Source organism: Fukomys damarensis, unplaced genomic scaffold (assembly GCF_012274545.1).
Source record: "Fukomys damarensis isolate Sample0158 unplaced genomic scaffold, DMR_v1.0_HiC HiC_scaffold_2, whole genome shotgun sequence".
Classification (NCBI taxonomy): Eukaryota; Metazoa; Chordata; class Mammalia; order Rodentia; family Bathyergidae; genus Fukomys; species Fukomys damarensis.
Genome location: NW_022900914.1, coordinates 38083238 through 38095945, shown reverse-complemented (window position 1 = coordinate 38095945; position 12708 = coordinate 38083238). Strand labels below are relative to the sequence as shown.

Below are 12708 nucleotides of genomic sequence, written 5' to 3'. Positions count from 1 at the left end.
TGGGTGCAGTTTAGTGGTGCTGCAAATGCCTAGTATGCCCAAGGCTCTGGGTTCAGTCTCTAACTCCACCAAAACAAAACAAAACAAATCAAAAGTACGTGAATACACTAATAATTATTGAACTACACATACTTTTTTTATTGTGGTAAAATACATGTAACATAAAATTTACCCTTTTATTCACTTTTAAGTGTACAATTCAGTGGCATTAAGTAACATTCACACTGCTATTCAATTATCACCATCACTCATTTCCAGAAGTTTTTCTAAAAAGGAGAATTTTAAGGTGGGTGCAGTGGCACACACCTGTAATCATAGCTCACTGGGAGTCTGAGCAGGAGGACTGAAAATTTGAGCCCAGCCCTATATATTTAGCAACATAGCCAGTGCCTGCCTCGAAGTTAAAAAAAAAAGGGAGTTGGTGAGTGGGATGGGAGGTAGGGACGGAGCTGTTTAAAGGCCCTGGCCTCAATTCCTATTATTGCAAACAAAACAAAAAACCCTCCAAAAATGAATTTTATTTATTTATTCATTTTTTTGGTACTGGGGATCAAATTCAGATCCTTGCACTTGCAAGGCAGGCAGTGGAATCACTGAGCTAAATCCCCAGCCCCAAAAATGAATTTTATGATACATAAATTATACTAATAAAGCTGTTATTAAAAATCCACCAAAACTAAAGGTACACGAAGAACTACTGAGGGATGATAAAAATGTTCTGTATCTTATTTAGGTGATAGTACACTTATTTATGAAAACTCAAACTGAATATATATAATGCATGCAGGTTGTTATACAAATACATAAAATAATACAATATATCAAAACTTATAATATATTGAAAGATATACTCTTTCAATTTTAACTGTTGGATATTTCATATAGTTCTAAAGCATCTAAAATCTTTAATAAAGTTAGAAAATTAATGGCGTACAGATTTTTCTATGGGTATTAAAACTTATCTTTCAAAGTTTTATGTTAACAGATGTTATTTCTAATTTTAAAAATATGAAAGTGATTTTTTTAAAATGGAAAGCTATCATGTAGATAACAGGATAAGTCATATGTTTAAGTATTATGCAACTGCTTATAGTTCAATATATGAACTGATTCCTACTGTTTCAGCAATTATATAATATGAAATTCCTAAATTATAATAACTGATGCATATAAACATAAATGGTATTTTATAATTTAAAGTTGATACTAAATCTTATCTAAAAAACAACCAGCTTCCTACCCTTCAGATTCTTCAGTCTTTTCTCCACCATTATGAGTAGTACAATTTTCACTTTCTGAAGAACAATTCCTTGTGGAAGCTATACTATGTCTTCCTTAAATACAGAAACAGACACATACAAAAAAAAAAAAGGTGGGGGGTTAGCATTTCTTGCTGAAAATGGGTTTTTACTTATTGATTGTAAATGCATTGTTCCCAAAGCTAGTTGAAGAGGGTATTTAGGTGGCATTTCTCATTTTAATATTAATATTTCTGCAGCTATATGGAAGAAAGTACAAAAAATAGATCATACACTGCTGATGTTACAATGAACATTTCAAAAACTACTGAAGTGGCATGTATCAGCAAGAGTTAAATGTCCAAAACCCAAAAGCATAAGCAAAGTTTTATATCAATACCAACTTCTACTGATGAGATTAACTTAGTACCCTGAGGATTTCTAAAACAAGCTATTTCCAATAAAATTTCAGAAAACATTTCTTCTACCTTGCCACTGTACATAAATCTTGTTAACTGCAGTAAAAAATACCTGTAAAAAAGATTACATGAAGAGATAAGCAAGATCTTCCCAGTTCAAAAAGCAAACAAAACAAAAACAAAAAATAAGTACAGTTGAGGTCAAATTTCCTTTCTAACAAAGTAAACAATAAACAATATATGAAATAACTAAGCCAACAGACTAGAGTTGAAAATTTTGATATAGTTAAGATTTTGTTTTGGAAATAGTGTTTGACCTGTAAATTAACACTTTAAAACATTTTTTAAAAATAGGGAAGATAGTTATAATTTTTAAAATTCAGGAAGATACAAATATGATAGATTTTATACTGTTTTTATCAGCCTGTGAACACAAAGAAAAGTTGACAGGAATATGTAAAATTTTGCAGAATTATCTTAAGGACACATACTGAATGTTGTTTTAAGAACTTACCTGTTTTGGAAACTGCATCCTGACCAACTGGAGTCTCCTGAAAATCTCCTTGGGTGTCAAGAAGTGAAGATTTGATGTATGTGGCTAAAGTTTCAACTGGGCTCTCTCCAGCAGCCATTAAGGGATTATACTGGTTGTCAACAGGAGAGCTGCCACTGCTTTTCAGTTCATCAAACCTTTTTGCACACTGTTACAATATAAAACAAAAGAAATGAAGGTTAAATTTAAAAACCAAGATATTTTGTTGCCCTCTATTTAAAGACTGTTCTATCAACTTTTTCATAAGCGGATATTAATAAGTTGAAAACACGTAGAAAATGTGCACTTGTTTCAACACACAAAAGCCTGATATTGATATACTTCATCTCCTTTAAAATTTGGGGTGGATAAAGAATGAGAAACTAGAGTCATTCATAGGAAAATGGATACATATTGAGGCCACACTCCTAATTGAAATATGTAAGACACGCATGGGCCAGGGATTTAGCTCAGTAGTTCCACCATCTGCTTTGTAAGCGCAGGGACACAAGTTTGATCCCCGGTACCAAAAAAAAAAAAAAAAAGGAAGAAAAAAGAAATACAGTAAATAGTACAACAGATTAGAAAATATCAAGATTATGTTAAGCACAGTAAGGTTAAGTAAGGTTAAGTACTCCTTCACGAAAATCTTGTTTCTAAACCATAATATAAAATGCCTTCCTTACCATGGGTCTTCATCAAACACTGCTATAGCATCCACTTTAAAATCTCTATCAACATCAATGTGGATGGCAAGTTACATACCATATAAGTAATCTTGAGAGATGAAAATATACTATTTATATGAATAATATGCATTAACAATCAAAAAAGAGCAACTCATTCATTTATCAGCTACCTACTAGATATCCAGCACTCTTTAAATAATGATTGTTTACATGATTACTAGATATTAAGAAATATCTACCTAAGGCTTAGTCCTTTGAAAAGTAAAGTAATAGTTTTTAAAAAAGACTTTCATGCCAGGTATGTAGCTTAGTGGCACCACTCCTGCCTGGCAAATGCAAGGTCCTGAGTTTGACCCCTAGTACCAGAAACAAACAAACAAACAAACAAACAAACATAAAAAGGACTTTCATCTAGACTATATAAAAATGTTTACCACTCAACAATTAATAAAAAAATCAAAATGTACAAAAAAAGTAATTCATCTTTTCTGTCAAAATATCGTCTTTAAATAGAAAAAAATTATAATCCAGGAAATTAGTAAAAAAAAAAAATTCAAGAAACTTAAAAATAACAGAGTTTTTTGGTCGATTAGGTCTTAAAACAACGTTGAAAATAAGTCAATGTGAAACTGTTAGAGGGGTTATAAGAATAAAGTGATCAATAAATTAGAATACTAAATACAGAAACAGATGTGAAGCATTTCAAACCAATAATAAAGAATAAAATATTCAATAAACATTGGGCGAGCCGGGTATGGTAGCTCACGCCTGTAATCCCAGCACTTGGGGGGCTGAGGCAGGAGGATCGCTGTGAGTTCGAGACCAGCCTGGGCTACATAGTGAGTTCCAGGTCAGTCTCAACTACATAGTGAGACCCTGTCTCATAAAACAAAACAAAACAAAAAAAATTGGGCAATTAACTAGTCATTAGAAAAAAGTTTAAACTCCAGATGGAGTCAAGATTTAAATATAAAAAAGGAAAGAGGGGTCAGGGATTTAGCTTAGTGGTTCTGCTGTCTGCCTTGCAAGCACGAGGTCCTGAGTTTGATCCCTGTTAAAAAAAAAAAAAAAAAAGTAAAAAAGGAAAGTGATCAAGAAAATGTAGGCAAATAGTTATCATACATAACTGAGGTGACAATTTTCTCAACGTGACAGAAAAGTAAGACAGCAAAGTAAAAGATTCGAAGGTTTTAACATATGTTTTAAACATCTGAATATAACAAACTATCATTAATAACTTTATAAGCTAAAAAGAAACAGAAAAGACAGTGCCAGGATTGATATACTCAGTATACAGAAAACTTACTAAATTCGTAATGCAACAAATTCACAAATAAAAAAAAAAACCATGGAACAATAAAATAAAAAATTTCAACATCTCCAGGACTTAAAGAAAGAAAAGTAAAACTATAGTGAGAGCCAAGCATGGTGATGTGCACGTGTAATGACAGCTACCTGGGAGGCTAAGGTAGGAGGGCTGCTTGAGCCCAGGAGTTTGAGGCCAGAATGGGCAACATATCAAGATCCTATCTCAAAACAAAACAAAAAACCTGGTAAGTGTTATCATTGTATATATCTAAAATGTACCACTAAATGTTTTGCCTCAAAAAAAAAAAAAAAAAGAAAGGGATGATATACAGTAACAAATTAAAATAAAAAAAAATTTATTAAAATGAAATATGTTTGTGAGGTTTTTTTTTTTTTTTTTTTGTACCAGGAATTGAACTCAGGTCCTTATGCTTGTGAGGCAGGCAGTAGAACCACTGACTAAATCCCTGGCCCTGTAGGTGAGAATTTTGAACACATATAGATGCATAAGCAATGCTTGATATAAAAAAATGCAAGGATCAGGCATTCAGCTATGTTGACTAAAATATAAAAACACGATGACTTCCTAGTGGGCAACATGACAAAATGCAACAAAAGCCACAAAAATGCATGTGCCTTCTGACCTAGCAATTCTGTTTTTATGATTATCCCCTAAAGAAATGATAATAAGGTATTTGTTACAGTGGTAGTATAGTAGATAAAAGTTGGAAAAAAATAACTTTTACTCTCAAGAAAAGGGACTGGATAAATAATTATGTTATGGTTCAAATAAACTGTTACTGAATGTTGCAGAAGTCTACTGACAGACATACAAAGATGTTTACAATATGCTAAGTAAATAAATCAAGTAGTAGAATAGTACACAGTACATGTTGTATGTTCCCTTTAAGAATTACCACAGGGATCCAGGGATGTGGCTTAGTGGTCCAGTGTGGGCCTAGCACACATGAGGACGTGGGTTCAAAAAACTCAGGCATAGAAAAAATATGGAAGGTACATATAGGTGTCAATACCTTTCCTTAGGAAAGGTCACATTTATAATTCTGAATACAATTCTGACTTTTTACTATGTATACATTCTTTAAGGATATGTTTTGTTTAGAAAATAAGTATTAAAAATTATCTAAAACTACACTGATTCATGTTTAGTTGAATTTTAGCACCCCCCCGCATACTGGGGACTGAACCAAGGCCCTTTCACCCTGAGCTACATCCCTAGCCTTTTTTATTTTGAGACAGTGTCTTTCTAAGACACTAAATTACCCAAGCTAGGCTTGAACTTGCAATCAATCTTTCTGCCCGTCTCCCAGAGAGTTGGGATCACAGGTATATGCCACAATGTCTGGTTTATATTTTTATTCTAAAAAATTCTACTTGGGTACTTTTGAAGATACAGTGAATACTGTATTAGTTGGAATGATGGAGTTATCGTTAATTTTCTTAGGTTTGATAATAGACTAACTATGCAATAATGTCCTTATTTTAAGGAGACATATTCTGCAGACTATAGGGATAAACCATCATGATGTCTGAAAGTTATGTTACAGAAATTAATCCTATGAAGATATCAAGAAAGTAAGAATTGCCGAATCTGTCTAAAGGAAATGGAATTGTGCTATTCTTTCAACTTTTCTGTTGGTTTGAAAGCATTCATAATGAAAGGTTGATGTATAGATAAGTGCCCACGGTGAGTGTTATCATTGTATATATCTAAAATATACCAGTAAATGTTTTGCTTTAAAATATATATATAAATTAGAAAGTGATGATATACATTAAAAAAATACTAACCTCATAATTTCACAAGACAACCCCCCGCCAAGTACAGGTGAAGGGAATAATCTCTGGGGCCTAGTTTTCCCAGCTATAAGGGAAAAGGGTGAAACTTTCACTGATTCAATACCTATTTATCAAGTATGTATGATGGGCCAGGCAGTAGGGAAAATGTTTAAAATCTACTGAGGAAAATAATGCCATTTATTTCTCAAATGAATGTTCATGGACAAACTACAGGCCTCCCTGCATCTTAAGCATTTTTAGGGCCAGGGATTTAGCTCAGTGGTTCCGCTGCCTGCTTCGCAAGCGCAAGGACACAAGTTCGATCCCTGATACCAAAAAAAATTTTTTTTAAAAATTTTAGCCAAGCAGGTGGCATACACCTGTAATTCCAGCACTCTGAGGGGCAGAGGCAGGAGGATCACAAGTTTGAGCTCAGCCTGGGCAACTTAATGACCTAGTGAGACCCTATCTCAAAATAAAAAAGTTTTATAAAGGGCTGGAGATGTAGCTCAATGCAAAGGCCCCAAATAAATCTCAAGTACTGAAAGAAAAATTAAGTTTTGATTCTAAGAATTACATAAACAAAATCACCTCAATTACCAGGATGACAAAATATTGAAGTACCCATTTGCTTTTTTGTTGATAATTAAATTCATACCAAGACACATTATAATTGTGCATGGCAAAGCAAAAAAGATACATGTAAGGAAAGAAGTTGGTCTATGACAGATGAACTAGTGCCAAGTAGAGTCAAATGATGTCATGATGAAAAGTAGGACATTCCAGTAAGTTAAACAGAGGCTGAATTTAAATGTGTCCATTTATATAGTTTGCACCTAGTCAAATCATATAGCTATACACATAGTGTTTATACCTGCATATAGATATGTAAAACTCAAATATTTTATCTTGTTTATTTTTAAAATTTATTTTATTTTTCTAAGAATAGGAAAAATTTATCGAGGGTGTCGTTTCTTTAAATTGACTACTTTTTCTGTTTTTCAGAAAATAACTGGGGGCGGGGCTGGGGATTTAGCTCAGTGGTGCCACTGCCTGCCCTGCCTGGAGTTCCAATCCCATACCAACAGAAAAAGAAAACAACTGGGGGACTGTTATTTACCTCTTTGGGTGTTAATCCAGGTACAAGTCTTGCAACGCTTTCCCAGTTGATGGTCTGAGGGATTCCAATTAATGGACAAAGGATCATATCCAGTACCATCTGGTTGTTATTGTTCAGGAAATTATTGTTTTCTGAATATCCACGACTCATTTTTTGGAACTAGGGTTAGGGAGGAAAAAGCAGCTTTATTTACATCTGAAATCCAAATGTTCAGAACATGATAGATTAATTCTAATTCATGCCTAAAAATTATGTGATAGTATATACAGAAAAAATAAAATTGACCTAAAATACAGAACATTCAGGCCAAACTCTTCAAATATAAAAGTATACTTATAGTATGAATATTTTGACCTCATAGCAATGAAAATTAAAGTATTAATGGTAGACTCTAAGTGGTGGGCATACAGATATTTAAACTTCTTTTTACTTTGCTATATGTTCAAAAATGTTCATAATAAAATGGTGAGGGAGGCCTGAATACAATTTATCATCCTGAAAAAAATTCTGAAGTGTATCTGATTTATACGCTGATTAGCAATTTATAAATGGTGAAAATGCCCATACATTGCTATTAAAAGAATTACAATTTCAGCTGGGGATTTAGCTCAGTGGCACTGTGCCTGCTTTGCAAGTGCCAAGTCTTGAGTTTGATTCCCAGTACAACAAGAGAAGAGAGAGGAAGAGGAGGAAGAGGAGGAGGAAAAGGAAAAAGAGGAAAAAGAGGAAGAGGAGGAAGAGGAGGAAGAGGAGGAGGAAGAGGAAGAACAGGAAGAGGAGAAGGAGGAGGATGGTAGGAGGAGGGGGAGAAAAATATTTCATTCTATTCCTAAACAATATTCTCTTTATTTTTTCTGTGAGTAAATGTCCATGTCATAATCAATGAGTGCTAAGCATATTGACTTTTTATTGACTCAATAAACAAAATTTAAAACAAAGTTAATCTGACAATTTAGGCTAAGAATAACAATTACTATGCCCTGTTATAAATGATAGAGAAACAATATTAACAACTGCGATTACTATTATGTTCTCTCCCTTCCCCCCGCTTTCTGTGACAAGGTCTCTGTACAGTTCAGGCTGGTGTTGAACTCCTGGTGATCTTTCTGCTTCAGCCTCCCGAGTGCTGGGATTACAGGCATGCACCACCACACCCAGCATGTTTACATGTTTGAAACTTTTCCATGCAAAGTTCTTTTGTGTCTTCAGAAGCAATGTGGCAATTGGCCTGATAAGGTTTCATATTACACACACAAACACACACCCTGACATACATAAAAGACTTCAGAGTGCAGGCTTTGCAGGCTTCCTCACTCGGTGCCCACCATTCTCTCCTCTCACCATAATCCCTAGTTTAATCCAGGAGCTCCTGAATAACACATCCACTGCTCCTCGGCTTACTCAAGGGTGTCTGAATCCAGCAGGCTATAAGATAATGCACACAAAGAGGCTCTGGGTGGTTTTCCACATATAGTTCAACAAACACTGTAAGCCCAGCTGGGAACCATGCACTAGGGATTCAGAAGTCCTTACTATGACCATGCTTACTATGACAAGTATTCAAGGAATACTTGGCAGAAAAAAAAGGTAATTTAAACATAATAATACCTGACTGAGAGTCAAAGAAAGCAGAGGGAAGCTGAGGTGGGGCAGAGGAGGAAATGTAACAGCTGTTACTGAGTATCTACAAGGAGCTGGAACTCTGCTCTTTACGTGTTATTTCAATAAATTCTTAACAAATTCCTATAAAGTAAGTGCTCTTCCCAATTTACAAGCTGAAGAATAGGTTCACAGAAATTAATTTGTCCAAGCTCATACAGCTAGTAAGAGCTAGAGCAAGGATTCAAACTCAGGTAAAAATGACTCTCAAATCCATAATGGTTTCTATGTGAGAAGTACTGTATGGGAGATGTAGTACATTAGGAATAATGGTTGGTAGGGCAGACCTAATAGATTGTGAAGTTAATTATGTTTCAATGAAGTAACTTCAAAAGCTTCTGCTTGCAAAATAGGTAAAGGAAAAAGCTGATAGAATAGATAAAAAGAAGCTACCCAGCAGGCCGGGCATTTGGCTCAGTGGTTACACCACCTGCCTCACAAGTGCAAGGGCCTTCGTTTGATCCCTGGTACAAAAAAAAAAAAAAAAAAAAAAAAAAAAAAGAAGCTACCCATTTAAACTTAAAATCTTTTAGGAACCTTTTTTTGGTCAATGTACTTAAGACACTTCTTATTTGATTCAGACATTTACAAAGTCCCCACTATGTGCCAGGCACTGTATCTGAGGTTGGAACATAAATTTACAAATCAAAATGTTGACAAATGTCTATGGCTAGTTATATCAATGACTTAACTAATACTGAATTCTTGCTTGGGGTCAAAATCTCCAAATGTAAGCTGTTCCAATGGGAAAATATGGCCTATTTTAGGATAAGTAGTGCAAAGATCCAATGACAGACCAGTACACTGGGAAAAAAAGTAGTGTACCCCTCATCTTAAGCCATTATTTCCACATTACTACCTCCCCCATACACAGGAGTCTGAAGCTCTGGTTTGAATTTCAGCACCATCCTATCCTAGTCAAGGTAAGCCACCTAATCTTGTTCAACTGCAGGAATGAAAGTTAGGTGATAAAAATACCTATGGAGAGACTCAAAGAAATTATTTTATAAATCAGTTTGAAGACATTAAAAAGTACCTCACAAAGGAGATGCAGTATACAATAACACTAGCTATTTTCTAGGACTATGTTGAGGATTGAGATGTTTAAACCACTGCATAGGGGTTGGAATGTTGTAAGCTCTCAGCATAACTATGATTAGTACTATGTAACTGTTTGCCTAACACAGGGATATAGCATAGTAGGTGGTAGACATTATAGTTGTTCTCCATGTGTTTGTATGAACATTAAAAAAAGACACAAAGATATTAAACATTCTAAAATCATAGTTTCTTATCACCCAGAGACATACCTTATTGAAGGGCCAGTGCAATGTAGTAGTTGTGTGTGTAGATTCCAGAGTCAGACTTTCCAAGGCTGTACCCAGTTTTACTATTTAAGGGATTATCTGGTTCAGAAAATATCTATACCTTAATTTTCTCATCTGTAAAACAAAGGTAAAAATAGTAGCTAGCTCACATATTTCTGAGGATTCTTTGGATGCCAAGTATAGCCTGGCATACAATATATGTTTGTAGTAATAGCATTACTCTTCCTGAGCTCCTGGATTAAGCAGATTCATCAATATTAATATGACAGACCAGATTGTAGGGAAATGCAAGTTTGAGTCCAGCCCAGGCAACTTAGAAAGAGCCTGCCCAAGAAAAGAAAGAGCCTGCCTCAAAATTAAAAAAAAAAAAAAAGCCAGGGATGTAGCTCAGTTTGAAAGCCCTGGATTTAATCCCCTGTACCAAATAAATAAATAAAAAGAAAAAAGATTAATATGATAGGTAAAAGGATACTAATATCTCAATGATGTATGCTGCTAACAAATAGAGTAGCAGCTTTACCACTCTAGCAGTACAACCTGGGGCTTCCACTGTCTCAGCTATAAGGAAAATACCCATGTTTAGGACTACTGAGAACCAAATAATACTATAAGACCCAGCACACTGTCTGCAATAATTTATTACTACCATTATTTTCCCCTTCCTAGTTTGGTCATTACTGGCATAAAAAAAAATCCCAGTAATTAATAACTGTAATTGTACCAAGTAGAAAATAATTTTACAGAACTTCATTATTTTTCAAAGAGTTGGCCAATTTGGCTGGGGATTTAGCTCAGTGGTGCCACACCTGCCTTGCAAGGCCCTGAGTTCGACCCTAGGTACAAAAAAAAAAAAAAGAGCCATTTCAAAGTCAGATAATAAAACTGAGTGAATCCAAAAGTAATGTCCTTTCGTGTATTCCTAGCTGAGTTTGACAAAATTCTGTGGAATGAAGGCTTGAAAAAGGTCTTGGAAGAATGCTGGAAATCTTTGAAAGATCCTGAGAAATTTGTTTATTTTTCCCTTTAACCTACACTACTATGGTTTCTCTTATGGGCGGGTACTTGTTTCTGATTCCTAGAAGTGACCAACAGTATGATATATTGCCAAAAATGTTTGCTGAATTAATAAGCCACAAAACTTGAGAGGTTTGGGGCCAGTAATTTATCAATGGTTCTGTTGCCTGACTTGTAAGCATAAGACCTGATTTCAATTCCCAGTACCAAAACAAAAAACAACAAAAAAACTTGATGACTCATTGTGTCTATTGCAATCCACTCCAAACTGAAGATCCACAACTCATTTAAATGATTATTTTCACTGTGCAAAAATAAATGGGAATTGTGTCCTGCAGATTAGTCAAATTAATTTTGAATGAACAACATTCTTGAAGGACCTGGTTACTTATTAGTGAAAAAGGCACTGTTCTGTATGTGCACAGTATATACATCACTTTTCACACCACATGATTCGGGAAGCAGGGAATGGGCTGCTTTATTTGTCTAAAACAGATTTGGGGGCAAAGACCCTGTTGGGGTGTTTTTTTAAGAAAGCTTCAATTGAAATTCTAAAACATTGTCCACATCACTTAAAATTTATATGTATATTTCAAACGATATTCGTTCATGCTATACCTGTTTAAGAATAATTTAAATAATCTAAATGTGTAAAGAATTTGGGCTGGAAATGTACCTCAGTGCTGCAGTGCTTGCTTAGCATCCTTGAGGACATGAGGTTCTATCAACATGGCAAAAAAAAAAAAAAAAAAAAAAAAAAAAGTTTTAAATCTAATAAAGAAAAAAATAAAAGATAATTGGAAACAGTGGAGACAAGTATTTGCAAAAGGGTAGAGGAGGAAGAGATGGAGGGAGGGGGTAGGAAGAAAAAGGGAAGGAGATATTATGTACATGATGCACCAACTCCCCGTGAGGAATGTAATCATTATGTACTGCAAACACGCACTAATGAAAAAAATTTAAAATACTCTTAATAGATTATACTTCTAAAGAACACACCTCTTGCCCCTCCCTTATTCCCACATCTTGGTTTTTGTATACGGATTACTAAAACAATCTCTGTAACTTCCCCACCAGATAGAGGTCCACAAAAATCATCTGAATTTTTTCTTTGTGCAAACAGCAAGGCTCTTGTAGACGGACCTTTTTTTGCCCCAGGTAGTGGCAAGATGGAAAGAGGGAGGAGGGCCAGTGGGTAAGGTCGACGGCCTATGGCACAAGGGAAGGTGGAGGTAACAGTTATCCTGGACCCAGACTTCCTGACCCCTGACCACAACGATAATGGAAGCAGCTGGCTTTGACCCCAGAGAAAGTAAAACCATACCCACGCCCAGAGTGTGGAGGTCAAAGCCCTTCAAGCCCTGGCCCGGAGGTTCCTGCGCTGCGCGTCCTCCGAGCACCCCAGATCTTCGTGGCTCCCTCACAGCCCCCGTAGGCGCAGAAAATCACCGAAAGCGGGAAGGGTCAGACAAAGGCGTCCGGCACCAGCGAGGCGGGACAGAAGCGGGGATTCGCCCAGCTCCCCCAACTGGAGGGCAGGCGCGACCCGCTGCTGACTCGGGGAGCTGGCTGTTGGTGGAGCCCAGGCGGCGGGCTGTGCG

At 35.7% G+C, this 12708-nt stretch overlaps 1 protein-coding gene across 10 annotated transcripts in view; it reads right to left on the bottom strand.

Moving 5' to 3' along the window:
- Kiaa1841 (KIAA1841 ortholog) overlaps positions 1–12708 on the bottom strand; it is a 72664-nt gene that overhangs the window by 53441 nt on the left and 6515 nt on the right. For 7 of the 10 annotated variants that reach the window (XR_777449.3, XR_777448.2, XR_004517441.1 and 4 more), the window contains exons 2-5: positions 10076–10207; positions 7107–7265; positions 2172–2358; positions 1241–1334 (exon numbers count right to left, since the gene is read on the bottom strand). Coding sequence is in view for 6 of the 10 variants with exons in the window: in XM_010609788.2 (XP_010608090.1) it covers positions 1241–1334; positions 2172–2358; positions 7107–7256 (431 nt within the window). In the remaining 4 variants the exon portion in view is untranslated. Of the gene's footprint in view, positions 1–1240; positions 1335–2171; positions 2359–7106; positions 7266–10075; positions 10208–12431; positions 12703–12708 lie in introns of those variants that run through there. The other 3 variants (XM_010609787.2, XM_010609789.2, XM_019205340.2) reach the window with 3 other exon arrangements.